The sequence below is a fragment of the Oncorhynchus clarkii genome, chromosome 1 (assembly GCF_045791955.1).
Source record: "Oncorhynchus clarkii lewisi isolate Uvic-CL-2024 chromosome 1, UVic_Ocla_1.0, whole genome shotgun sequence".
In the NCBI taxonomy this organism is placed as follows: domain Eukaryota; kingdom Metazoa; phylum Chordata; class Actinopteri; order Salmoniformes; family Salmonidae; genus Oncorhynchus; species Oncorhynchus clarkii.
The window spans coordinates 82759892-82787683 of record NC_092147.1 but is presented as its reverse complement, the minus strand read 5'-3'; the positions used below and the strand labels follow the sequence as shown (position 1 = coordinate 82787683).

General features: G+C 44.1%; 1 protein-coding gene across 3 annotated transcripts in view; it reads right to left on the bottom strand.

Moving 5' to 3' along the window:
* Positions 1 to 2848: 2848 nt before the first annotated feature.
* The window catches only part of LOC139413387 (stress-induced-phosphoprotein 1-like), a 39946-nt gene continuing 15002 nt past the window's right edge, over positions 2849 to 27792 (bottom strand). Inside the window, exons 2-15 of one of the 3 annotated variants that reach the window (XM_071160714.1) lie at positions 25475 to 25557; positions 24803 to 24886; positions 24643 to 24699; positions 24250 to 24453; positions 23853 to 23969; positions 14097 to 14142; positions 13868 to 13958; positions 12285 to 12426; positions 12032 to 12136; positions 7506 to 7596; positions 7256 to 7289; positions 6903 to 7083; positions 6681 to 6796; positions 2849 to 5486 (exon numbers count right to left, since the gene is read on the bottom strand). In XM_071160714.1, the coding sequence (XP_071016815.1) occupies positions 5351 to 5486; positions 6681 to 6796; positions 6903 to 7083; positions 7256 to 7289; positions 7506 to 7596; positions 12032 to 12136; positions 12285 to 12426; positions 13868 to 13958; positions 14097 to 14142; positions 23853 to 23969; positions 24250 to 24453; positions 24643 to 24699; positions 24803 to 24886; positions 25475 to 25557 (1487 nt within the window). In that variant the 3' untranslated portion in view covers positions 2849 to 5350. The remainder of the gene's footprint in view (positions 5487 to 6680; positions 6797 to 6902; positions 7084 to 7255; positions 7290 to 7505; positions 7597 to 12031; positions 12137 to 12284; positions 12427 to 13867; positions 13959 to 14096; positions 14143 to 23852; positions 23970 to 24249; positions 24454 to 24642; positions 24700 to 24802; positions 24887 to 25474; positions 25558 to 27792) is intronic. The other 2 variants (XM_071160723.1, XM_071160731.1) reach the window with 2 other exon arrangements.

Genomic DNA, 27792 nt, shown 5'->3' with positions numbered 1-27792 from the left:
ATGAGGAGGGCTTGTTTGAAAAGTTGTATAGCCCATGCCCCTTCACAGGGACGGGCCACTGATTGAGCAGAAAACCCAAATCTCACATTTTAGAAGCTAAAATCACATTTCATCCCATCACGAATAATTTCATATTCAAACATTTAAATTGAACAACAATTCCATGTGAATCCGATAACTCTGATGTGTAGACTTTCCACTGTAGAGTTTGTCATCTTATCAATTGATGAGAATGTCTCAGATGACAACTGACATCATATTCATTAAGTACCACCGCATATGTTCCATTGGTCGGATTACCAGAATATAGTTAATTTCCCCCCACCTTCTGATGTTCCCAGAATCTCTATGTTAACCAAGGGTTTGGCAAATGTAACATCAGTAGGGTAGAGAGGAAAAAGGGGGGGAAGAGGTATTTATGACTGTCATAAACCTACCCCCAGGCCAACGTCATGACACCTCCTTGCAGCATGCCTAAGGCATGTTCACACAGATGAGCAGGCACCCTGGGCATCTTTCTTTTGGTGTTTTTCAGAGTCAGTAGAAAGGCCTCTTTAATGTCCTAAGTTTTCATAACTGTGACCTTAATTGCCCACCGTCTGTAAGCTGTTAGTATCTTAACGACCGCTCCACAAGTGCATGTTCATTAATTGTTTACGGTTCATTGAACAAGCATGGGAAATAGTGTTTAAACCCTTTACAATGAAGACCTGTGAAGCTATTTTTTTTGTGTGTGTGTTTTTTGTTGAATTTCTTACCCTTTTTTCTCCCCAATTTCGTGGTATCCAATTGTTTTTAGTAGCTCCTATCTTGTCTCATCGCTACAACTCCCTTACGGGCTCGGGAGAGACGAAGGTTGAAAGTCATGCGTCCTCCGATACACAACCCAACCAAGCCGCACTGCTTCTTAACACAGCTCCATTCAACCCGGAAGCCAGCCGCACCAATGTGTCGGAGGAAACACCGTGCACCTAGCAACCTCGGTTAGCGCGCACTGCGCCCGGCCCGCCACAGGAGTCGCTGGTGCGCGATGAGACAAGGATTTCCCTACCGGCCAAACCCTCCCTAACCCGGACGACACTAGGCCAATTGTGCGTCGCCCCACGGACTTCCCGGTCGCCGCCGGTTATGACAGAGCCTGGGCGTGAACCTAGTCTCTGGTAGCACAGCTGGTGCTGTGTTATTTAGATTTTTACAAATTATCTTTGAAAGACAAGGTCCTGAAAAAGAGACATTTCTTTTTTTGCTGATTTTACTTCCTTACCCACTATCATCAGTCATCTGTGTGTTTACCATAAACTGTAAGACTTTGCAGTTGAAGAGATCGTTGACAGCCTCCTCACAGTCTTTATCCACCTTCAGCACCTGTGCATAGCTTTCATTTTTTGTTACGTTACAGCCTTATTCTAAAATGGATTTCAAAAAATAAATTAAAAAAACTCAATCTACACACAATACCCCATAATGACAAAGCAAAAACAGGTTTAGACATTTTTGCTAATTTATTTTTGAAAAATACAAAACTGAAATATCACCTTTACATAAGTATTGAGACCTTTTACTCAGTACTTTGTTGAAGCACCTTTGTCAGCGATTACAGCCTCGAGTCCTCTTGGGTATGACGCTACAAGCATGGCACACCTGTGTTTGGGGAGTTTCTCCCAATCTTCTCTGCAGATCCTTCAAGCTCGGTCAGGTTTGATGGGGAGCCTCGCTGCTCAGCTATTTTCAGGTCTCTCCAGAGATGTTTGATCAAGTTCAAGTCCGGACTCTGGCTGGGCCACTCAAGGACATTCAGAGACTTGTCCTGGGATCTCTGTACTTTGCTCCGTTCATCTTTTCCTCGATCTGGACTAGTCTCCCAGTCCCTGCCGCTGAAAAACATCCCCACAGCATGATGCTGACACCACCATGATTCACCATAGGGATGGTGCCAGGTTTCCTCCAGACGTGACGCTTGGCATTCAGGCCAAATAATTAAATCTTGGTCTCATCAGACCTGAGAATCTTGTTAATCAAGGTTTGAGAGTCCTTTAGGAGACTTTTGGCAAACTCCAAGCGGCTTTTGGCAAACTCCAAGCGGGCTGTCATGTGCCTTTTACTGAGGAGTGGCTTCCGTCTGGCCACTCTCCCATAAAGGCCTGATTGGTGGAGTGCTGCAGAGTTGGTTGTCCTTCTGGAAGTTTCTCACATCTCCACAGAGGAACTCTGTCAGAGTGACCATCAGGTTGTTGGTCACCTCCCTGATCAAGGCCTTTCTCCCCCAATTGGTCAGTTTGGTCAGGCAGCCAGCTGTAGGAAGTATTCTTCCATGTATTAATTGAGCCCGCTGTGTTCTTGGGGACCTTCAATGCTGAAGAAATGTTTTGGTACCTTTCCCCAGATTTGTGCCTCGATGGACAATTCCTTCAACCTCATGGCTTGGTTTTTGCTCTGACATGCACTGTCAACTGTGGGATTTTTATATAGACAGGTGTGTGCGCCTTTCCAAATCATGTCCAATCAATTGAATTTACCACAGGTGGACTCCAATCAAGTTGTAGAAACATCAAGGATGTTCAATGGAAACAGGATGCCCCTGAGCTCAATTTAGAGTCTCATAGCAAATACTTATGTAAATAAGGTATGTCTTTTTTTGTTATAAATCAGCTAAACATTCTAAAAACCTGTTTTTGCTTTGTCATTGTAGGGTATTGTGTGTAGATTTATGAATATTTTTTTATATTTTTTAAATACATTTTAGAATAAGGCTGTAACGTAACAAAATTAAGAAATATTCAAGGGTTCTTAATGCACTGTATACCATAACGGCAGGAAGAAAACAGAAAAATTGACTGAGAGGCTGAAATTATTTGAATGAATATATTATGTACAAAAGGACTCTTTGGCAGACTTTCACACATTTAAAAATATTTTGTCAATTTGGAATGAACAGAGATTACATTGCTTGAGTTAAGTTTTGGGGAGTACATAGTCATTAAAAAACACTTTCTCCTGAAATTGGGACCAGAGAGAAAACTGGGCTTCACACATAAATACTTTATTATTCATTTCTATCAAACTCATAAAACATGCATTTGCCCAAATTAGTGAATACTGTGTACTTGGGATCACTGAACTAAGAAAACACACTTCTGCGAGTCTTTTAAAGATAATAGTATAGTGTTTTCTCATGTGACTTTATCCTAATATGAAGTTCTGATTTCTTTGACCAATCTCTACGAGGCCGAAAACCAGGCAACCACAAAAAAAAGCAGAAACTCCCACCACATTTAATAACAATTCTTTCTCTCAACAGTTACTAAACAGATCGGGCTGATTTCCCAGACTAAGCTTAGTCCTGGACTAAAAATCACTTCAATGGAGAATATCCATTGTACTACTACAAACCGGCCCAGAAAGTTCTAGCGTCTGGTGAGTCATCATTTGAATCATATACCAACCAACCACTATGGTCTCACAGGTAAAGCAAATATACATATAAATACGCAAATAAATAGCCTGCACTCGTCTGTACACACAGTTTGAGATATAGAGTAGTGTGGACTAAGAAAAATAACTTTTCCATTTCTAGTGGCAGCTACAGCTCCTCACCACGAGAGGCTTGTTTTGATTCACTGGGTCTCTGAGAAGTTATCCATTTACATTTGAAGGCTTGAGTGACAGAATAAAGAAACAGCTAACACGTATTGCCAGTGCAGACAGCCTTTGGTTGTCTACAAGCATTCTTTGGTTCAGACTAAATACTGAATGGAAGCCTTGGGTCTCCAGAATGGTGAAAATCTGAAGAGGAACACAAAAATGGGGAAGTAGGTGTAGTTCCGTGTCCAAAGCCTCTCCCCTACTGAGTTGAGTGTCACCCTCACTCGGACAGCTCGACAGCTTAAAAATGACACAGGGACAGAATGACAGCCTAACGCTGCAGGGACAAACGATAGTGTGAGAAGAGCCTAAGAGGGCTTTACTGCAAAGTGGTGAACCCATTCCTAAAAAGCAACCTCCTACTGTACCATTAGTAAAATCAGACAGATATAAACCAAAGACGCAGCTAGCTTGGTCTTACATAGCTTCAGCTAGCAACTTTAGACTGCTGAGATGTACCCTCAAGCTTCGGTCTTGCCTACAGACATTCAGTGACACTTTCCTTTAAATGGGACACATTGAGAAGGTGCAAGGTCTAGAGAGGGTAGATTGAAACAGAGAGCAAAAAACATATTTGGTTCATTTTACAAACAAGATGCTTATTTTCCAGATATTTTAAGGGCTGGCGAACTAAACTTTAAACAAACCCTAACATAGAAAAAAAAGTTGCTGTCAGTTCTCAGTGTCAAAATCACCCAACCGATTTGGAGTTTGCCATCAGGTACAGTGGTAAAATGAAACATGGGTTAATACATTGAAAAACAAGGTTCTCTGTTAAATTGGTTGTACACCTCTCTGCTCCACTCACACATTGCAATGGCCCATTTAGCTAAAGCCAATAGCACAGAGCCCATAGCCCACTGTATTGCAAGCCCTGGGCCATGTTCATTAGGGCATGACAAGGAAAACGTTTGAAAATGTGTGGAAAAGGAACATTTGTGTTTCATATTGGAGAAATACATGTAGTCGCTCTCTGTTTCAGTCCATTTATTTCCATTTGGTGCCTAACTAACATGACCATTTTAGGAGGCATGTTACTTAGCACCAAGGCAGAGTGGAAGGGAGGAACCTCTTTCTTAGGGATGAACTGAAACATCAGGTTGAATCTGATGCAGGCTGGATGGCTGCTGGTTCTTTGGTGTGGTGGTCCGGGTGGTTATTGGTTGTCCTTTGGTGTGGAGAGCATGGCCGGGCCTGGTCCGTTCTGGTCTGGTGGTATTGGCATGGGAAGAGAGAGACATGGATGGGAGATGAGGATGAGGTGGAGAGCCCAGTTCCCTATGCCACAAACCCCAGACAGCAATAGTACTGATGTTAGCCATAGGGATAACTGATGCCAGCCGTAGGGCTAGCTGTAAGGCTAGCAAGGTTTTAAGGCTTCAAGGTGTTGAGGTTCGTTGCCATGCAAAGCCTAAAGGCCCAGCTGTGGTCAAGGGGGACTGCTGATGTCTTCTGGTCCATTATTACAGTCCTAATGCTCTTCTATTATAGCACTCCTTATGCTGTCATCCATTTTTATTAGTCTGAACATTCTACTCCATCACAACAACAGTCCTACACTGTCCATTTAATATTGAGTCCATCGTCATAACGGGGTCCCAATTTTATAGAAGGTCAGAATTGAGCAGGAAACATTTCACGGTAAAGTCTACACCAGTTGTATTGGGTTCATGTGACAAATAAAAATGTATTCGATTTGAAACGGTGCTCAGGGCTGCCAGGGCTTCCTGTCTTTGCCAGTCTGTTCAGCAATGTGTTTGTAGCGACACTTGTCCCCAAAATGGCAGCCGGTGGTCCTCCAGAAGTAACACTCGTCTCCGTTCACTGGGCCACAACGTCTGGGACTGGAGAAGGAGCAAGAAGGTTACGAAAATTTGATTTTGGGATGAAATTATACAAAATGTTAAAGTGGGCGACGTAGCTCATTGTCAACAGATTTCCTCTTGCTTTATTTTTTTACTTCATGGTTTTGGCAATGAAACCCTTTATCTACTTCCCTAGTCAGATGAAGCCCTTTCTCTACTTCCCCAGAGTCAGATGAAGCCCTTTCTCTACTTCCCCAGAGTCAGATGAAGCCCTTTCTCTACTTCCCCAGAGTCAGATGAAGCCCTTTATCTACTTCCCCAGAGTCAGATGAAGCCCTTTCTCTACTTCCCCAGAGTCAGATGAAGCCCTTTATCTACTTCCCAGAGTCAGATGAAGCCCTTTCTCTACTTCCCCAGAGTCAGATGAAGCCCTTTCTCTACTTCCCCAGAGTCAGATGAAGCCCTTTCTCTACTTCCCCAGAGTCAGATGAAGCCCTTTCTCTACTTCCCCTAGAGTCAGATGAAGCCCTTTATCTACTTCCCCAGAGTCAGATGAAGCCCTTTCTCTACTTCCCCAGAGTCAGATGAAGCCCTTTCTCTACTTCCCCTAGAGTCAGATGAAGCCCTTTATCTACTTCCCCAGAGTCAGATGAAGCCCTTTCTCTACTTCCCCTAGAGTCAGATGAGGGCTTTTCATATGGATTTTTTAACAAGATGATGCTGTTGAGTACGGCTGTTTGGGAGGCCCAAAGGGGGGCAGTGCCGAGATTGTGTTTTTGAACACCTGTAATCTAGGGCAAAGAAATATTTTTAACATAGTGGCGCAGACAGTCAGCAAGGTGGCACTAGAGGGCACTCTTACATTCTTTGGGTTGAACCCTAAGATTAACTTGTGGAATACATTTTCATGTCTCTGTGTGCAATTGCTAACTAGCAATAGCACAATGACTGGAAGTCTATAGTAACTGCTAGCATACTAGTAGATACCATAGACTTCCAGTCATTGCACTAAGGCTGGTTAGCATTGGCTCGCAAAACTACCTCCAACTTTTTTCATACTGGATCCAGACATAAAAAGGGTATCAATGAGTTCATCTGACTCTGGAGAAGTAAGGGATAACTATTCCACCTTTTGAAGTTTTAGGTCAAGCGCCTGTGTGTGTGTGTGTGGGGAGGGGACGGAGCGCCATTTCACCTTTCACTGATCTCAGCTTTAAAGGGGTGTTTTCTTACCCAGCAGCTGTCTGTTGCAATGCAAGGGGGCTGGTCTTGAGGGGGATGGGCAGAAGCCTCTGGCTGCGATGGTCTGGGTAGCGAACCACCAACCTTGTGTTCTCTATACTGTAGCCCTGTGGGAGAAACACATACTAATACATTAAGATCAATAGAATATAAAGAGTTTTAAAACATATATAGACATCCAAAAAGCCACAGCATCTGATGAAGGTCACTGACGTTGAGTTTCTCCATGGCCCGCGATGCCATGTTGGCATTCTTGAAGTTGACGAAGGCACAGAACCGCTCGTGGAGAACTCGTATGCTGTCTATCTCCCCGTAAGTTTTAAAGAGGTCCAACAGGTGTTTCTCAGTCAGCTCAGCGGTCACGTTCCCCACCCAGAGAGACACACACGGGGACCTGGAGGAGGAAGAGAGGCAGAACAGGGAAGAGACATCACTTATGTCCACAGGCATCAAGTTACACATACTTGTCCACACCAAATAAGGAAATAAAAAATGTATGTTTTTCTATTTGGGGCCATGACCCCTGACCCTTATTGGGTCAACAAGATTGGCTAATATCCACCTACCCTGGAAAGCCCAATGAGGAATCCTGGCTCACCACTGAGGAAAGAGTGAAGACAACTGAATTAGATCACACAAAAAAAATTATGTATGATCTTCTACATTTCAGCAATAGCTCAGAAATGTGTTCCCTTTCCTTCGCATGTCATTTAAATTAGACTACTTCCTGACATTGCTGCCCTCTAGGCTTAAGAAGAGAAATTGCATGTTTTTCCATACCACTGGCACGGCCTGCACAGTGGTGTGTGTCCTCACCCCTAGAAGCCTCAGGTGAGGTCAGCACAGCCTGTAGAGTGGTGAATCGCTCCAGCAGAGACACGCTCTGCCCCTCCTCAAAACCCAGATCCTAGAGACGGAGACGAGAGTGAGACAGAGTGAGAGGGAGCGCTTCAACCTAAAAGGAAGCAATTCCCAAACCTTCCATAACAAAGCCATCACCTAAAGAGAGATGAACCTTGAGAAGAGTCCCTTTAGCAAGCTGGTCCTGGGGCTCTGTTCACAAACACAGACGCCCCAGGACAGCAACACAATTAGACCCAACCAAAGCATGAGAAAACAAAAAGAGAATTACTTGACACATTAGAAAGAATTAACAAAAAAAAGAGCAAACTAGAATGCTATTTAGCCCTAAACAGAGAGTACATAGAGGCAGAATACCTGACCACTGTGACTGACCCAAACTTAAGGAAAGCTTTGAATATGTACAGACTCAGTGAGCATAGCCTTGCTATTGAGAAAGGCAGCTGTAGGCTGCTGTAGGCAGACCAGGCTCTCAAGAGAAGACAGGCCATGTGCACACTGCCCACAAAATGAGGTGGAAACTGAGCTACACTTCCTAACCTCCTGCCAAATGTATGACCATATTAAAAGACACATATTTCTCTCAGATTACACAGATCCACAAACCCAATTTTGATAAACTCCCATATCTACTGGGTGAAAGACCACAGTGTGCCATCACAGCAGCAAGATGTGTGACCTGTTGCCACACGAAAAGGTCAACCAGTGAAGAACAAACACCATTGTAAATACAACCCATATTTATGCTTATTTATTTTCCCTTTTGTATTTTAACCATTTGCACATCGTTACAACACTGTCATGGCCAAAAGTTTTGAGAATGACACAAATAATAATTTCCACAAAGTTTGCTGCTTCAGTGTCTTTAGATATTTTTGTCAGATGTTACTATGGAACACTGTTACTGTAATTTAGTTTCTCCAATATGTTTTCATTAATTGAATTCCCTTAATCTATTTTATGAGAATTTGTAAGATTCTTGTTTGCATAAAATAGACGGAGACCAGTCTTATCAATAATAGGTCACAGAATTTATTCTCGGAGTGCGCTGCCACGTTACCACGAGCAACAGTTTATATACAATAACATGACGTTATTTCATTGCTTCTAAAATGAATCTCCTCCTCTCGACCGGGACAAAGGGAACTTTAAAAGTTCATTCAAAGTTCATTCCAACTCACTAACACATACACAAGACACACAACACAACTGAATTAACTTTTGACTCCTCACTATTATCGATCACCACTTAGCTGACAGTTCTAATTAACAGAAAAGCAAGGAATGCACTCACTGCCTTATCTAAAACACCCCAGAGCTAAGTTTCGTCGGTTCAACCATAGGTTGAACTACCTTATCTGTTTACTTAATCCGCAAACCATTCCTTTCTTCCTAGTTGGAATGGTGTTCATTAACTTTAATTACTCCTTGTCTGTGTCACACAATCCCTTCTTATGAACTCATATTGTTAATCAGATATAATAAAACAGAGTATAAGTTTACTTAGTTACAGTTTCATTTAAAATAAGACTATTGTTCAGTCATTTAATCATAATTTTTCTAACAAATACTGAAGTATAATTACAAGCATTTCATAAGTGTCAAAGGCTTTTATTGACAATTACATGAAGTTGATGCAAAGAGTCAATATTTGTAGTGATGACCCTTCTTTTTCAAGACCTCTGCAATCTGACCTGGCATGCTGTCAGTTAACTTATGGGCCACATCCTGACTGATGGCAGCCCATTCTTGCATAATCAATGCATGGAGTTTGTCAGAATTTGTTTTTTTTTTTTTTGTCCACCCGCCTCTTGAGGATTGACCACAAGTTCTCAATGGGATTAAGGTCTGGGGAGTTTCCTGTCCAACCAAAATAGCGATGTTTTGTTCCCTGAGCCACTTAGTTATCACTTTTGCCTTATGGCAAGGTGCTCCATCATGCTGGAAAAGGTATTGTTCGTCACCAAACTGTTCCTGGATGGTTGCGAGAAGTTGCTCTCGGAGGATGTATTGGTACCATTCTTTATTCATGGCTGTGTTCTTAGGCAAAATTGTGAGTGATCCCATTCCCTTGGCTGAGAAGCAACCCCACACATGAATGGTCTCTGGATGCCTTACTGTTGGTATGACACAGGACTGATGGGAGCGCTCACCTTGCCCCAAACAATCGGAAAGGGTATTCATCAAAGAAAATGACTTTACCCCAGTCCTCAGCAGTCCAATCCCTGTACCTTTTGCAGGATATCAGTCTGTCCCTGATGTTTTTCCTGGAGAGAAGTGGCTTCTTTGCTGCCGTTCTTGACACCAGGCCATCCTCCAAAAGTCTTCACCTCACTGTGTGTGCAGATGCACTCACACCTGCCTGCTGCCATTCCTGAACAAGCTCTGTACTGGTGGTGCCCCGATCCCGCAGCTGAATCAACTTTAGGAGACGGTCCTGGCACTTGCTGGATTTTCTTGGGCGCCCTGAAGCCTTCTTCACAACAATTGAACCGCTCTCCTTGAAGTTCTTGATGATCCGATAAATGATTGATTTAGGTGCAATCTTACTGGCAGCAATATCCTTGCCTGTGAAGCCCTTTTTGTGCAAAGCAAGGATGACAGCACGTGTTTCCTTGCAGGTAACCATGGTTGACAGAGGAAAAACAATGATTCCAGCACCACCCTCCTTTTGAAGCTTCCAGTCTGTTATTCGAACTCAATCAGCATGACAGAGTGATCTCCAGCCTTGTCCTTGTCAACACTCACACCTGTGTTAACGAGATAATCACTGACATGATGTCAGCTGGTCCTTTTGTGGCAGGGCTGAAATGCAGAAATGTTTTTGGGGGATTCAGTTCATTTCCATGGCAAAGAGGGTCTTTGCAATTCATCTGATCACTCTTCATAACATTCTGGAGTATATGCAAATTGCCATCATACAAACTGAGGCAGCAGACTGTGAAAATTAATATTTTTGTCATTCTCATTGGCCACGGCTGTCATTCTCATTGACATTCTCTTTTGGCCACGGCTGTATATATACACATAATATGACAATTGTAATGTCTTTATTATTTTGGAACTTCTGTGAGTGTAATGTTTACTTTTGTAAATTATCTACATCACTTGCTTTAACATATACTTCCCATGCCAATAAAGCCTCTTGAATTGAGAGGCGCGAGGCGCGACGGAGCGAGACCGGGCGAGGCGCGACGGAGCGAGAGCGGGCGAGGCGCGACGGAGCGAGAGCGGGCGAGGAGCGACTGAACGAGACAGAGCGACAGGGCGAGACAGAGCGACAGAGCGGGCGAGACAGAGCGACAGAGCGGGCGAGACAGAGCGACAGAGCGGGCGAGACAGAGCGACAGAGCGGGCGAGAGAGCGACAGAGCGGGCGAGACAGAGCGGGAGAGACAGAGCGACAGAGCGGGAGAGACAGAGCGGGCGAGGAGCGACTGGGCGAGACAGAGCGGGCGAGACAGAGCGACTGGGCGAGACAGAGCGGGCGAGACAGAGCGAATGGGCGAGACAGAGCGGGCGAGACAGAGCGACAGAGCGGGCGAGAGAGCGGGCGAGACAGAGCGGGCGAGACAAAGCGGGCGAGACAGAGGGACAGGGCGAGACAGAGCGGGCGAGACAGAGCGACAGAGCGGGCGAGAGAGCGCGACCGTGCGGGCGAGAGAGCGCGACCGTGCGGGCGAGAGCGCGACCGTGCGGGCGAGAGCGCGACCGTGCGGGCGATAGCGCGACCGTGCGGGCGACGTGCGGGCGAGAGAGCGCGACCGTGCGGGCGAGAGAGCGCGACCGTGCGGGCGAGAGAGCGCGACCGTGCGGGCGAGAGAGCGCGACCGTGCGGGCGAGACACAGCAGGCGAGAGAGCGCGACCGCGCGTGCGAGAGAGCGCGACCGCGCGTGCGAGACACAGCGGGCGAGAGAGCGCGAGCGCGAGGGCGAGAGAGCGCGAGGGCGAGAGAGCGCGAGGGCGAGAGAGCGCGACCGCGAGAGAGCGCGACCGCGAGAGAGCGCGACCGCGAGAGAGCGCGACCGCGAGGGCGAGAGAGCGCGACCGCGAGGGCGAGAGAGCGCGACCGCGAGGGCGAGAGAGCGCGACCGCGAGGGCGAGAGAGCGCGACCGCGAGGGCGAGAAAGCGCGACAGTTTCCCTTTATCTAATATTAGGTTTTTGGTTGAAATCTGATAACATTCAGTATCAAAAATATGCAAAAATAGAGAACGGGGGCAAATACTTTTCCACGGCACTACACATGGAACAGCTGTGGGTCCCAGATTAGCGGTGTGAAAAGCACTAAACCTAAACTCCAGTCTTTCTGTCCTCCGCTGCTTTTATAAAAGAAAGGAGACAGGAAGCAGTAGGAAACAGTTTTGGGTGATCTGTAACAGCTATACATTGCCAAGTATCGTGAGCACGTTGGTAGCACATAGCCACGTCTGTGTGCAGGCTTGAACATGTGCATCTGTATTCAAAAATGTGTGTGTTCACCATAAGCTGTAAGACTTTGCAGTTGAAGAGATCACTGACAGCCTCCTCACAGTCTTTATCCAGCTTCAGCACCTGTTCCATGGCTTTCTCCGCCTCACTGTACCGCTACACACACACACACTTAGGAGGTCAAGACACATCAAGCCTGCATAAGCATATATTATATAATTTGTGAATAATCACTATACGGAGAATGTGCTTCCTATAGAATACAATAGAACAGGAGAGGACAGTTATGCAGTCTGTGGTCCACCTTCATCCCAATGAGTGCACTGCCCTTGCGGAAGTGTCCTTTAGGCCAGTCAGGTGCCAGCTGGATGGACCTCTCAGCATCAGACAGGGCCTGGGGGTACTGCTCCAAACAGCTATAACAGTACGACCGGTTCCCAAAGAACCTGGATGGACGGACAGACAGATAAACACACACACAGAGAGACACACACACGGAGACACAGATACAAGGACACACACACACACACAGATACAGACAGACACGGAGACAGACAGACACACACGGAGACAGACAGACACACACGGAGACAGACAGACACACACGGAGACACACAGAGGGTAAATTGTGGTTTATTGTCTATGCCGTACTGTACCAATGTATTGATGTCGGCTAGATAGTCAGCCTCCAGTATCTATGCTGCAATAGTTTTTGTGTCGGGTGCTAGGGTCAGTCTGTTATACGTGGTGTAATTCTCCTGTCTTATCTGGTGTCCTGTGTGAATTTAAGTATGCTCCCTCTAATTCTCGCTCTCTCCCCCTCCCGGAGGACCTGAGCCCTGGGACCAATCCACCTGGTCGTGCTGTGTTCTAATATTTCTCTCTGAAGCACCTGCGCTCTCGAACTCTCAATGCTCGGCTATGAAAAGCCAACTGACCTGTTACACCCTCGACACCCACTGTGATTGTTATTATTTGACCCTGCTGGTCATCTATGAACGTTTGAAAATATTGGCCATCTAATCTCTATCCGGCACAGCCAGAAGAGGACTGGCCACCCCTCAGAGCCTGGTTCCTCTCTAGGTTTCTTCCTAGGTTCTGGCCTTTCTAGGGAGTTTTTCCTAGCCACCGTGCTTCTACACCTGCATTGCTTTCTGTTTGGGGTTTTAGGATGGGTTTCTGTATAGCACTTTGACATCTACTGATGTAAAATGGCCTTTATATCTACATTTGATTGATTGATAGGACAGCGACACATGCTTTGTTGTTTAGGCTTTGAAATTATACAATGAGTAGGAGGTTAAATTGTAGACTGTCAGCATTAATTTGTGGGTATTTTCAATCATATTGGGTGAACCGTTCAGAAATGACAGCACTTTTCGTACATTTTAGGGGAACAAAGGTATTTGGACAAATGCACTTATTTGTGTATTAAAGGAATATAAAGTTGAGTATTTGGTTCCATATTCCTAAAACACAATGACTACATCAAGCTTGTGACTCTGCAAACTTGTTGGATGTATTTGCTGTTTGTTTTGGTTGTGTTTCAGATTATTTTGTGCCCAATAGAAATGAATGGTAATTAATGCAGTGTCATCTTGGAGTCACTTTTGTTGTAAATAATAATAATAGAATGTTTCTAAACACATCTACATGAATGTGGATGCTACCATGGTTACAGATAATCCTTAAATGAATTGTGAATAAGTGAGTGAGAAAGTTAAAGGCATAAATATAATACCCCCCAAAAATGCTAACCTCCCCTGTCACAACAAAAAAGGTGTCACTGTCCTAATACTTTTGGAGCTCACTGTAACTAGCGTATTGAGGTCAGAGGTCATGCGTTAGTAGGTGATATAATGCAGACATATAATGGTGTGACATTACCTGTAATCCTTTGGGTCGTATTTGATGGCTTCTGTAAACATAACGACGGCCTGAGAATACTGGCCCTCCTGCACCAGCTTGATCCCTTTTTCTACAGGGCACATACACAGCCAGAGGCTCAAATGTACAAACAACATCTGAGCATGTTTGCACAGCAAGGTGTGTGTGTGTGTGCACCCGTATGTGTTTGAGGGTGTGTACAGAGAGTAGTATAAACGCACACACTCACCTGTCAACGAGGCGCTTCTCTTAGTCACAGCATCTGTTCCATTCACCTGAAGAAACCAGAATATGTTCCCAAAAAAGTAAGGCAAATACATTAATTTGTTCGCATATTAGCTCCCTAGAGTTTGTCCTACCTAGGAAGATGTTTACTGTCACTGTAACCTGCAGCTCTAGGCCTGGGTGGCTGTTATAACATGCTAATTAGCACTTTGTGGAAAAGTGTTAGATAAAAAGCACGTAGGCCTAGGATACATATATATCATTTCCTAGAAAGTCAGTCACATCTTACTGATGTATCCTAGGCCTATGTACAGTGCCTTGCGAAAGTATTCGGCCCCCTTGAACTTTGCGACCTTTTGCCACATTTCAGGCTTCAAACATAAAGATATAAAACTGTATTTTTTTGTGAAGAATCAACAACAAGTGGGACACAATCATGAAGTGGAACAACATTTATTGGATATTTCAAACTTTTTTAACAAATCAAAAACTGAAAAATTGGGCGTGCAAAATTATTCAGCCCCTTTACTTTCAGTGCAGCAAACTCTCTCCAGATGTTCAGTGAGGATCTCTGAATGATCCAATGTTGACCTAAATGACTAATGATGATAAATACAATCCACCTGTGTGTAATCAAGTCTCCGTATAAATGCACCTGCACTGTGATAGTCTTAGAGGTCCGTTAAAAGCGCAGAGAGCATCATGAAGAACAAGGAACACACCAGGCAGGTCCGAGATACTGTTGTGAAGAAGTTTAAAGCCGGATTTGGATACAAAAAGATTTCCCAAGCTTTAAACATCCCATGGAGCACTGTGCAAGCGATAATATTGAAATGGAAGGAGTATCAGACCACTGCAAATCTACCAAGACCTGGCCGTCCCTCTAAACTTTCAGCTCATACAAGGAGAAGACTGATCAGAGATGCAGCCAAGAGGCCCATGATCACTCTGGATGAACTGCAGAGATCTACAGCTGAGGTGGGAGACTCTGTCCATAGGACAACAATCAGTTGTATATTTCACAAATCTGGCCTTTATGGAAGAGTGGCAAGAAGAAAGCCATTTCTTAAAGATATCCATAAAAAGTGTTGTTTAAAGTTTGCCACAAGCCACCTGGGAGACACACCAAACGTGGAAGAAGGTGCTCTGGTCAGATTAAACCAAAATTGAACTTTTTGGCAACAATGCAAAACGTTATGTTTGGCGTAAAAGCAACACAGCTGAACACACCATCCCCACTGTCAAACATGGTGGTGGCAGCATCATGGTTTGGGCCTGCTTTTCTTCAGCAGGGACAGGGAAGATGGTTAAAATTGATGGGAAGATGGATGGAGCCAAATACAGGACCATTCTGGAAGAAAACCTGATGGAGTCTGCAAAAGACCTGAGACTGGGACGGAGATTTGTCTTCCAACAAGACAATGATCCAAAACATAAAGCAAAATCTACAATGGAATGGTTCAAAAATAAACATATCCAGGTGTTAGAATGGCCAAGTCAAAGTCCAGACCTGAATCCAATCGAGAATCTGTGGAAAGAACTGAAAACTGCTGTTCACAAATGCTCTCCATCCAACCTCACTGATCTCGAGCTGTTTTGCAAGGAGGAATGGGAAAAAATGTCAGTCTCTCGATGTGCAAAACTGATAGAGACATACCCCAAGCGACTTACAGCTGTAATCGCAGCAAAAGGTGGCGCTACAAAGTATTAACTTAAGGGGGCTGAATAATTCTGCACGCCCAATTTTTCAGTTTTTGATTTGTTAAAAAAGTTTGAAATATCCAATAAATGTCGTTCCACTTCATGATTGTGTCCCACTTGTTGTTGATTCTTCACAAAAAAATACATTTTTATATCTTTATGTTTGAAGCCTGAAATGTGGCAAAAGGTTGCAAAGTTCAAGGGGGCCGAATACTTTCGCAAGGCACTGTATATATACATACATACACATAAATAAAACTGTTGGTAACCTTTGACCCAGTGACACGACTGACCGTGCTCTGGCAGTGTATATGTATCTATGTATGTGTGTGTGAGACTATGCGAGGGCAAACACATAAACGTTCCAATAACTGTTTACCATGCCTTCCAGATGCAGAGTTCACCTCATCTTAGGGAGGGCATTGAACCTGCCACGGCCTACAGATATCAACACGATGGGAGACCAGATAAAAGCCTTTTGCTTATTCATGAAAAGATTGTTGGAGTTAGATGAATAATATTTTTATACAAACATACAGTACCAGTCAAAAGTTTACACCTACTCATTCCAGGGGTTTTCTTTATTTTACTATTTTCTACATTGTAGAATAATATTGAAGACATCAAAACTATTGAATAACACATATAGTAAGATGGTGCCGAAGAGGATGGCTGACGTTTTAATGCTCCTAACCAATTGTGCTATTTTGTTCGTTTTCTAGCTTATTTGTTTACTTATTTTGTACATAATGTTGCTGGTACCGTCTCTTATGACCAAAAATAACTTCTGGACATCAGAACTGGGATTACTCACCACGAACTGGAAGAAGCTTTTTCCTTTAACGAGTCTGACGAGAAAGATATACTGCTCTCCCGGGAACAGGCCCAGATCCATGTCATTTGCGTGAAGAAAACACGGAGGAAAAGAGGATGCAGATCTCGCTGCCTTCTGAGAATCCGTAGGCGATCAGAGTAAACTCCCACTGCCATCAATTCTACTTGCTAACGTAATAAATAAAATTGATTATCTACGATTATCCTACCAACAGGACATTAAGAACTGTAATATCTTATGTTTCACTGAGTCGTTCCTGAACGACGACACGGATAATATAGAGCTGGAGGGATTTTCAATGCAACGGCAGAACCGAGAAGCTACGTCTGGTAAGACTAGGGGTGAGGGTGTGTTGTCTTTTTGTCAATAACTGCTGGTACGCGATGTCTAGTATTAAAGAAGTCTCGAGGTATTGCTCTCCTGAGGTAGAGTACCTTATGATAAGATGTAGACCACACTACCTATCGAGAGAGTTCTCATCTAAACTATTTGTAGCTGTCTATTTACCACCACAGACCGATGCTGGCACTAAGACTGCGCTCAACCAACTCTAAGGCCACAATCAAACAAGAAAATGCTCACCCAGAAGCGGCGCTCCTAGTGGCCAGGGACTTTAATGCAGGCAAACAAATCAGTTTTACCAAATTTTTACCAGCATGTCACACATGCAACCAGAGGGAAAAAAATAATAACCTACAGACCACCTTTACCCCACACACAGAGATGCATACAAAGCACTCTCCCACCCTCCATTTGGCAAATCTGACCATAATTCTATTTTACAAGCAAAAACTAAAGCAGGAAGTACCAGTGACTCGCTCAACACGGAAGTAGTCAGATGACGCGGATGCTACGCTACAGGACTGTTTTGCTAGCACAGACTGGATGAATCCCGGGAACACATTCCAACCGATTATTGGAGGACCAAAAAAAGCCGATACCAATGAATCTGACAAAACACATTTTTTGTAATAAATGACAATTACAACACTGAATTAACAATTATTTTAACTTAATATAATACATCAATAAAATCAATTTAGTCTCAAATAAATAATGAAACATGTTCAATTTGGTTTAAATAATGCAAAAACAAAGTGTTGGGAGAAGAAAGAAAAGTGCAATATGTGCTATGTAAAAAAGCTAACGTTTAAGTTCCTTGCTCAGAACATGAGAACATATGAAAGCTGGTGGTTCCTTTTAACATGACTTCAATATTCATTGTAAGAGGTTTTAGGTTGTAGTTAATATAGTATTTATAGGACTATTTCTCTCTATACCATTTGTATTTCATATACCTTTGACTATTGGATGTTCTTTTGGGCACTTCAGTATTGCCAGTGTAACAGTATAGCTTCCGTCCCTCTCCTCGCCCCTACCTGGGCTCGAACCAGGAACACATCGACAACAGCCACCCTCGAAGCATCGTTACCCATCGCTCCACAAAAGCTGCGGCCCTTGCAGAGCAAAGGCAACAACTACTCCAAGTCTCAGAGCGAGTTACGTCACCGATTGAAACGCTATTAGCGCGCACCCTGCTAACTAGCTAGCCATTTCACATTCGTTACACCAACCTAATCTCGGGAGTTGATAGGCTTGAAGTCATAAACAGCGCAATGCTTGAAGCACATAGACATAATTATAACATAATAACACACAGAAATACAAGCCTTTGGTCATTAATATGGTCGAATCCAGAAACTATCATTTCGAAAACAAAACGTTTATTCTTTCAGTGAAATACGGAACCGTTCCGTATTTTATCTAATGGGTGGCATCCCTAAGTCTAAATATTGCTGTTACATTGTACAACCTTCAATGTTAAGTCATAATTACGTACAATTCTGGCAAATTAGTTCGCAACGAGCCAGGCGGCCCAAACTGTTGCATATACCCTGACTCTGCATGCAATGAACGCAAGAGAAGTGACACAATTTCACCTGGTTAATATTGCCTGCTAACCTGGATTTCTTTTAGCTAAATATGTAGGTTGAAAAATATACACTTCTGTGTATTGATTTTAAGAACGGCATTGATGTTTATGGTTAGGTAAAGTCGTGCAACGATTGTGCTTTTTTCGCAAATGCGCTTTTGTAAAATCATCCCCCGTTTCGTGAAGTTGGCTGTCTTTGTTAGGAAGAAATAGTCTTCGCACAGTTCGCAACGAGCCAGGATGCTCAAACTGCTGCATATACCCTGACTCTGTTGCAAGAGAAGTTACACAATTTTCCTAGTTAAAAGAAATTCATCTTAGCAGGCAATATTAACTAAATATGCAGATTTAAAAATATATACTTGTGTATTGATTTTAAGAAATGCATTGATGTTTATGGTTAGGTACACGTTGGAGCAACGACAGTCCTTTTTCGCGAATGCGCACCGCATCGATTAAATGCAGCTAAATAAACTAGTAATATCATCAACCATGTGTAGTTAACTAGTGATTATGATTGATTGATTGATAGTTTTTTTTATAAGGTAAGTTTAATGCTAGCTAGCAATTTACCTTGGCTTCTTACTGCATTCGCGTAACAGGCAGGCTCCTCGTGGAGTGCAATGTAAGGCAGGTGGTTATAGCATTGGACTAGTTAACTGTAAGGTTGCAAGATTGAATCCCCGAGCTGACACGGTAAAAATCTGTCGTTCTGCCCCTGAACAAGGCAGTTAACCCACCGTTCCTAGGCCATCATTGAAAATAAGAATGTGTTCTTAACTGACTTGCCTAGTTAAATAAAGGTGTAAAATTATTATTATTATTATTATTATTATTTAATCTGCCAAATCGGTGTCCAAAAATACAGATTTTCTATTGTTATGAAAACTTGAAATCGGTCCCAATTAATCGGCCATTCCGATTAATCGATCAACCTCTAGTACCTACATATCCCAACCAGAAGCCATGGATTACAGGCAACATCCGCATTGAGCTAAAGGCTAGAGCTGCCACTTTCAAGGAGCGGGACACTAATCCGGACTCTTATAAGAAATCTGCTTTACCCTCAGATGAACCATCAACAATACAGGATTAAGATTGAATGCTACTACACAGTCTCTGACCCCATTCCAATGTGGCAGGGCTTTGAAAACTATTACGGCCTACAAAAGGTATACCCAGACGCGACCTGCCTAGTGACGCGAGCCTATCAGACGAGCTAAATGCCTTTTATGCTTGCCTCAAGGCAAGCAACACTGAAGCATGCACGAGAGTACCAGCTGTTCTGGATGATTGTGATAATGCTCTTGATAGCCGATGTGAGCAAGACCTTTAAACAGGTCAACATTCACAAAGCCATAGGGCCAGATGGATTACCAGGACATGTACTCAAAGCACGCGAGAACCAACTGACAAGTGTTTTCATTTACATTTTCAACCTCTCCTGGTCTGAGTCTGTAATACCTTCATGTTTCAAGCAGACCACCATAGTCCCTGTGCCCAAGGAAGCAAAGGTAACCTGCCTAAATGATTACCGCCCCATAGTATTGGACAGTAATCAAAAATGCTTCGAAAGGCTGGTCATCAACAGCACCCTCCCGTATACCCTAGACCCACTCCAATTCGCATACCGCCCCAACAGAGCCACAGATAACACAGATCGCACTACACACTGCCCTTTCCCACCTGGACAAAAGGAACACCTATGTGAGAATGCTGTTCATTGACTACAGCTCAACGTTCAACACCATAATGCCCACGAAGCTCATCACTAAGCTAAGGACCCTGGGCCGAAAACACCTTCCTCTGTAACTTGATCCTGGACTTCCTGACCGGCCACCCCCAGCTGGTAAGGATAGGCAACAACACGTCTGGCACGCTGATCCTCAACACTGGGGCCCCTCAGGGGTGTGTACTTAGTCCCCTCCTGTACTCCCTGTTCACACATGACCGCATGGCCAAACACGACTCCAACACCATCATTAAGTTTGCTGATGACACAACAGTGGTAGGCCTGATCACCGACAATGATGAGACAGCCTATAGGGAGGTGGTAAGAGAACTGGCAGTATGGTGGCAGGACAACAACATCTACCTCAATGTGAGCAAGACAAAAGAGCTGATCGTGGACTACAGGATGAACAGGCCCCCATTAACATCAACGGGCTGTAGTGGAGTTTCAGGTTCCTTGGTGTTCACATCATTAATGAGCTATCATGGTCCAAACACACCAAGACAGTCGTGAAGAGGGCACGACAAAACCTTTTCCCCTCAGGAGACTGAAAAGACTTGGCATGGGTCTCCAGATCCTCAAAAAGTTATACAGCTGCACCATCGAGAGCATCCTGACCGGTTGCGTCACCGCCTGGTATGGCAACTGCTCGACATCTGACCGTAAGGCACTACAGAGCGTGGTGCGTACGGCCCAGTACATTGAGGCCAATATTCCTGCCATTCAGAACCTCTATACCAGGTGGTGTCAGAGAAAAGCCCATGAAATTGTCAGCGACTCCAGTCACCCAAGTTATAGACTGTTTTCTCTGCTACCGCACAGCAAGCGGTACCGGAGCGCCAAGTCTAGGACCAAAATGCTCCTTAACAGCTTCTACTCCCAAGCCAGAAGACTGATGAAAAATGTATCAAATAGCCTCCGGACTATTACATTGACAACCCCCCCCCCCCCCCCCCCTCCCTTACATTTGTTTTGTACACTGCTGCTACTAGCTGTTTATTATCTATGCATAGTCACTTCACCCCTACCTACATGTACAAACCATCAAGTGCTATGTTGAAACTGGCTCTCATGAGGACCGCCACAGGAAAGGAAGATCCAGAGTTACTTCTGCTGCAGAGGATAAGTTCATTAGAGTTAACTGCACCTCAGATTGCAGTCCAAATACATGCTACAGAGTTCAGGTAACACACACACATCTCAACATCAACTGTTCAGAGGAGACTGCGTGAAATCAGGTCTTCATGTTCAAATTGCGGCAAAGAAACCACTACTAAAGAACACCAATAAGAAGAGACTTGCTTGGGCCAAGAAACACGAGCAATGGACATTAGACTGGTGGAAATGTGTTCTTTGGTCTGATGAGTCCAAATTTGAGATTGTTGGTTCCAACCGCCGTGTCTTTGTGAAACGCAGAGTAGGTAAACGGAGGATCTCCGTTGTGATGGTGCGATGGTGCTTTGCTGGTGACACTGTCAGTGATTTATTTCGAATTCAAGGCACACTTAACCAGCATGGCTACCACAGCATTCTGCAGCGATACACCATCTCATCTGATTTGCGCTTAGTGGGACTATCATTTGTTTTGTAACAGGATAATGACCCAACACACCTCCAGGCTGTATAAGGGCTATTTGACCAGGGAGGAGAGTGATGGAGTGCTGCATCAGATGATCTGGCCTCCACAATCAACCGACCTCAACCCAGTTGAGATGGTTTGGGATGAGTTGGACCGCAGAGGGAAGCAAAAGCAGCCAACAAGTGCTCAGCATATGTGAAAACTCCTTCAGAGTGTTGGAAAAGCATTCCAGGTAAAGCTTGTGGAGAGAATGCCAAGTGTGCAAAGCTGTCATCAAGGCAAAGGGTGGCTACTTTGAAAAATCTCAAATATGAAATACTTTTTTGGTTACTTCATGATTCCATGTGTGTTATTTTATAGTTTTGATGTCTTCACTATTATTCTACAATGTAGAAAATAGTACAAATAAACTAAAACCTTTGAATGAGTAGGTGTGTCCAAACTTTTGACTGGTACTGTACGTCTCAGCTACCATTACACAACAACTGTGTTTCTTGGACATACCAGTCGTTTACAATTCAACCGAGAGTGGCGGAAGTGAAATGTTACAATTGAACATAACAGGCTGCAGGGCAGTGATAATTTTGTCAACAATAACTATGAAGAAAAATATTTGTCAACTACCTGTTTTTCCCTGATGAAAACTAATGACAAAAACGAAATTGTTGCGTTTATATTTTTGTTCAGCATATTTTCATCAACTATACCAATCAAAATACCTTTTCTTACTGGAAAATGATACATCATTAGACACATGGAATGTTCCACAGGACAATCCAAAAAAGAGAAGTGGCAATTTAGAATGATAGTAAAAGGTGCAAACACAGATTTTCTTTCAATCATCACATCAATTAGTTCCTATTTTAACCATTTTGAGATGTAAAAAATGCTCCTGAGCACAATTTAACACAGCACTCTAGACTAAGGCGTCCAATTTACCCCTGGTCTCCCCTATTACAGTAGACAGTTAGCCATCAACACTCCTTCTACTGACAGCAACCTATTGCCAACACTCCTACCACAGTAAATAGTTACTGTACCTCACTATCCTTAGCCCCCACACACCTACCACAGTAAATAGTTACTGTACCTCGCTATCTTTAGCCCCAACACTCCTACCACAGTAAACAGCTACTGTACCTCGCTATCCTTAGCCCCAACACTCCTACCACAGTAAACAGCTACTGTACCTCGCTATCCTTAGCCCCCACACTCCTACCACAGTAAATAGTTACTGTACCTCGCTATCCTTAGCCCCAACACTCCTACCACAGTAAACAGCTACTGTACCTCGCTATCCTTAGCCCCCACACTCCTACCACAGTAAATAGTTACTGTACCTCGCTATCCTTAGCCCCCACACTCCTACCACAGTAAATAGTTACTGTACCTCGCTATCCTTAGCCCCCACACTCCTACCACAGTAAATAGTTACTGTACCTCACTATCCTTAGCCCCCACACTCCTACCACAGTAAACAGCTACTGTACCTCGCTATCCTTAGCCCCAACACTCCTACCACAGTTAATAGTTACTGTACCACACTATCCTTAGCCCTGACACTACCACCAGAGCAGACAGTTAGCCATCAACACTCTTAGTGCAGACAGCAAGTAATCACCAACACTGCTATAACAGCTATCAAACAGCAAGCGTTTACCAACTAGCTAGCTACCTAGCTATCCTTAGCCCCAACAACACTTCTACAATGCAGTGACTTCTAGATGGCAAGATATCCTAAGTCTCACAGCAGACAGCTAGCTAGCTATCATCAACACTCCTACCACAGAAACAACTTTATCCCCAACAACACTCCTACCAGTGTAAATTCTAAGTAGCTAGCTAGCTATCGTTGCCACAACAACTCTTGCAGACAGACATCAACAATACACCCATCTAGCTAGATATCCTGGCTAGCACCACTCTTACCATAGCAACTAGCCAGCAAGGTAGATATCCCAAAGCTCACGGTCCACTTACCTCTCTGGTTCTGCCCTCATTCTCCTTGGACTTGCGCCCAGGTTTGGTCCAGCCTTTTGGCCTGATGTGGCTAGCAGCGTTGGCAAAGAATGCACTGCTCACATCCCACTCCGGTTCCTACAGTAGAGAGACAAAAATAAAGAAATCATATGTGTGAGAGAGAGAGTAGTTTACTAAAAAGGTACCCATCAGTGTGTATTAAGACTCCTCAAGAAGAGACGGCTCCCCTAAACTAGCTTCCCAGACTGTTTCTTGACTCAACAACACTACATAATTGGCCTGGTTCCACCTGTTTGTTCAGTCTTTACAATTCCTATAGTCATTGTCACAGACAGCATAAACAGACCTGGGACCAGGCTCTTAAGCCATTGCCAAGATGGAGTCAATCTATCCCTACCTCTTCAGAGTGTCGTGCAGCGGTCTTCTGGGGTCCTTTAGTCCCCAAGGGGGCTGGGGATGGGGCGGGAGGCTCCTTGGAGCAAGGAATGGCTGCTCTATCCTCTTTTTCTTCTTCTTGACCCTCCTCCTCAAGCTCAGAATCGCTCTCCTCTGCTTCCTCCTCCTCAGATTCACCACCATCATCATACTCATCTTCAGCGTCCTGGTAAACACACACAGTTAGAGAGAGCATATTATAACCTAGCTGGAATGCCAACTGTCCATTCCTTTTTATAACAACCATTCATTTCTATACAAACCAATCCTTTTTTCGATTACTGCAAATTAGGGTGCTAATCGTCATATGATTCAGATTAATTTAGAAGACATGTAATATTGGTTTGTAGTTTACCTGCTCGGCGCTCTCAGGCATCTTCACCTGCTCCAGCTTCTTGCGCTCCCGTTGACGCTGAGAGAAACATAGAAACAGCATCACACATCAGGAATACACATGACTATGTTGTTCACTATGGCTCAGGAGGAGTAGGTGTGTGTGTGCGCGTGTTGCTCACCTTCCTCTTGGCTCTGCGTCTCTCCACTCTGCGTTTGGCCTTCTCCTCCTCACTCAGACTGTCCTCCCCACTGATGTCCTGTTCCTTAAAGACATTATCTGGTACTACTGTATATTTTCTAGCCAGTAGTTCTGAAAGTAGTGCTCACAAACCGTAAGGGGTCCTCGAAAATTGCATACTACGTCACATTTGTGCAGATATGTGTACCACATCATTGCTCTCCCTCTACTGTGTGTGCGCAACACTTGTTGGCTGTCACTCAAATGCTGAGGGACTGAAGCTCATTGGCTAGAAGTCAAATTGCTAGGAGGCTGGTAGCCGTGGGGGAAAATGTAGGGAAAAATGGTGCAGCACAGCTCCCAGAAAAAACGTTGCTTTGAAACTAGGGATTTCGTGGCTAATTGAGGTAAAACAGTAATTCCGCTCATAGATTATGCATGTATGAACTACACATTGGCACATCCAGCACAAAGCGGGAGGTTAAAGTCATCGAAAAAGTTCCAGAGCATGCCATTTAACTTTAAGACCACAATGCTCCGAACACTGTCAAACATACATTGTCCTTCAGTGTAACATGTCCTTACCTCTGATTGATAGTGTCACATTATTTTCAGGAAAATCATTCGTATGGAGATTCCTGCAAAAAATATGATTTGAAGATGATTACCTTACCTGAGACAGTGTGATGTCATCGGTGGGGTCAGGGGTCACTACGCCACACTCCATCTCCTCCTGGCCCTGGGCACTGGGGGCTTCTGGGCAAAAAACAAAAACATACGAGTGTACAAAACATTAGGAACAACCTAATATTGAGTTGAACCCCCATTTGCCCTCAGAACAGCCTCAATTAATCAGGGCATGGACTACAAAGTGTTGAAAACATTCTACAGGGATGCTGGCACATGTTGACTCCAATGCTTCCTTTCCTCAGTTGTTTCAAGTTGGCTGGATATCCTTTGGGTGGTGGACCATTGTTGATACACAGCGTTGCAGTTCTTGACACACTCAAACCCGTGCGCCTAGCACCTGCTACCATACCCTGTTCAAATGCACATCAATAGTCTTGCCCATTCACCCTCTGAATGGAACACATACACAATCCATGTCTCAATTGTCTCAAGACTTAAAAGTCCTTCTTTAACCTGTCTCCTCCCCTTTATCTACACTGATTGAAGTGGATTTAACAAGTGACATCAATAAAGGATCATAGCTTTCACCTGGATTCAGGTGGTCAGTCTATGTCACGGAAAGAGTAGGTGTTCCTAATGTGTAGGGTAGGGTTCTATTCATACGTTACATGCTCAAAGAGGTAAGCCAATCAATGTCTGAAACCTAGCTAACATTAACAGAACTGTGCGGTCCGATACAGGCTTGAACCAGGTCACGGCTTCGCTGACATCGGATTCAAGTCAGTCTGTCACGCACATAAGTCTAACGACTGAACAGTTCCTTCTGCAAAAGGAGAACTGAGAATATATATTTTTTTAAATATTGTTTATGGTCAAAGCCTTAAAACAGGGGTGTCAATTTCATTCCATGGAGGGCTTAGTGTCTGCTGGTTTTTGTTTTTATCCTGTCAATTAAGACCGAGACAATTAGATGAGGGAAGTTCCTTACTAACCAGTGACCATAATTATCAATCAAGTCCAAGGGTGGAGCGCAGAAACTCTGGCCTCTGTGGAATGAGTTTGACATGTGTCTTACCCTGACAGGATTCAATCTTCTGTGTTTTACATTTCAAGCTCTGAATTCTGATGGACCAAAATGAGGATTTTAAAAATGAAGAAGTGAAACAGCAGTCAAGAGGTGTACATGTGACTTCTCTAGAAATACAGCGCATTCAGAAAGTATTCAGACCTTGACTTTTTCCACAGCCTTATTCTAAAAATGATTAAATTGTTTTTTTCCCCATCAATCTACACACAATACTCAATCATTTGGCAAATGTATAAAAAATACTAAACTGAAATATACATAAATATTCAGACCCTTTACTCAGTACTTTGTTGAAAGACCTTTGGAAACGATTACAGCCTCAAGTCTTCTTGGGTATGCCGCAACAAGCTTGACACTCCTGCATTTGGGGAATTTCTAACATTCTTCTCTGCATATCCCTTTCAAGCTCTGTCAGTTGGATGGGGAGCGTCGCAGCACAGCTATTTTCAGGTATCTCTGAAAATAGGGATGTTCGATCGGGTTCAATTCCGGGGTCTGGCTCGGCCACTCAAGAACATTCAGAAACTTGTCCCGAAGCCACTCATGCGTTGTCTCTGCTGTGTGAGCTTAGGGTCATTGTCCTGTTTGACGGTGAACATTCACCCCCAGTCTGAGGTCCTGAGCGCACTAGAGCAGGTTTTCATCCAGGAACTCTCTGTACTTTGCTCTGTTCATCCTGACTCCCAGTCCCTGCCGCTGAAAAAAAAATCCCCACAGCATGATGCTGCCACCACCATGATGCACTGTAGGGATGGAGCCAGGTTCACTCAGGTTCATTCAGGCCAAAAAATTCAATCTTTCATCAGACCAGAGAATCTTGTTTCTCATAGTCAGAGTCCTTTAGGTGCCTTTTGGCATAATCCAAGCGGGCTGTCATGTGCCTTTAACTGAGGAGTGGCTTCTGTCCGGTCATTCTACCATAATGGCCTAATTGGTGGTGCTGCAGAGATGGTTGTCCTTCTCGAAGGTTCTCCCAAGTACACTGAAGCTCTATCAGAGTGACCATCGGGTTCTTGGTCACCACCCTGACCAAGGCCCTTTTCCCCCAGATTGCTCAGCTCCAAGGAGAGCTGGCCGCCCGGTGGTTCCAAACTCCTTCCATTTGATAATGATGGAGGCTACTGTGTTCTTGGGGACCTTCAATGCTGCAGAAATGTTTGGGTACCCTTCCCCAGATCTGTGCCTTAACACAAACCTGTCTCGGAGCTCTACGGACAATTCCTTCGACCTAATGGCTTAGTTTTTGCTCTGACATGCACTGTCAAATGAGGGAG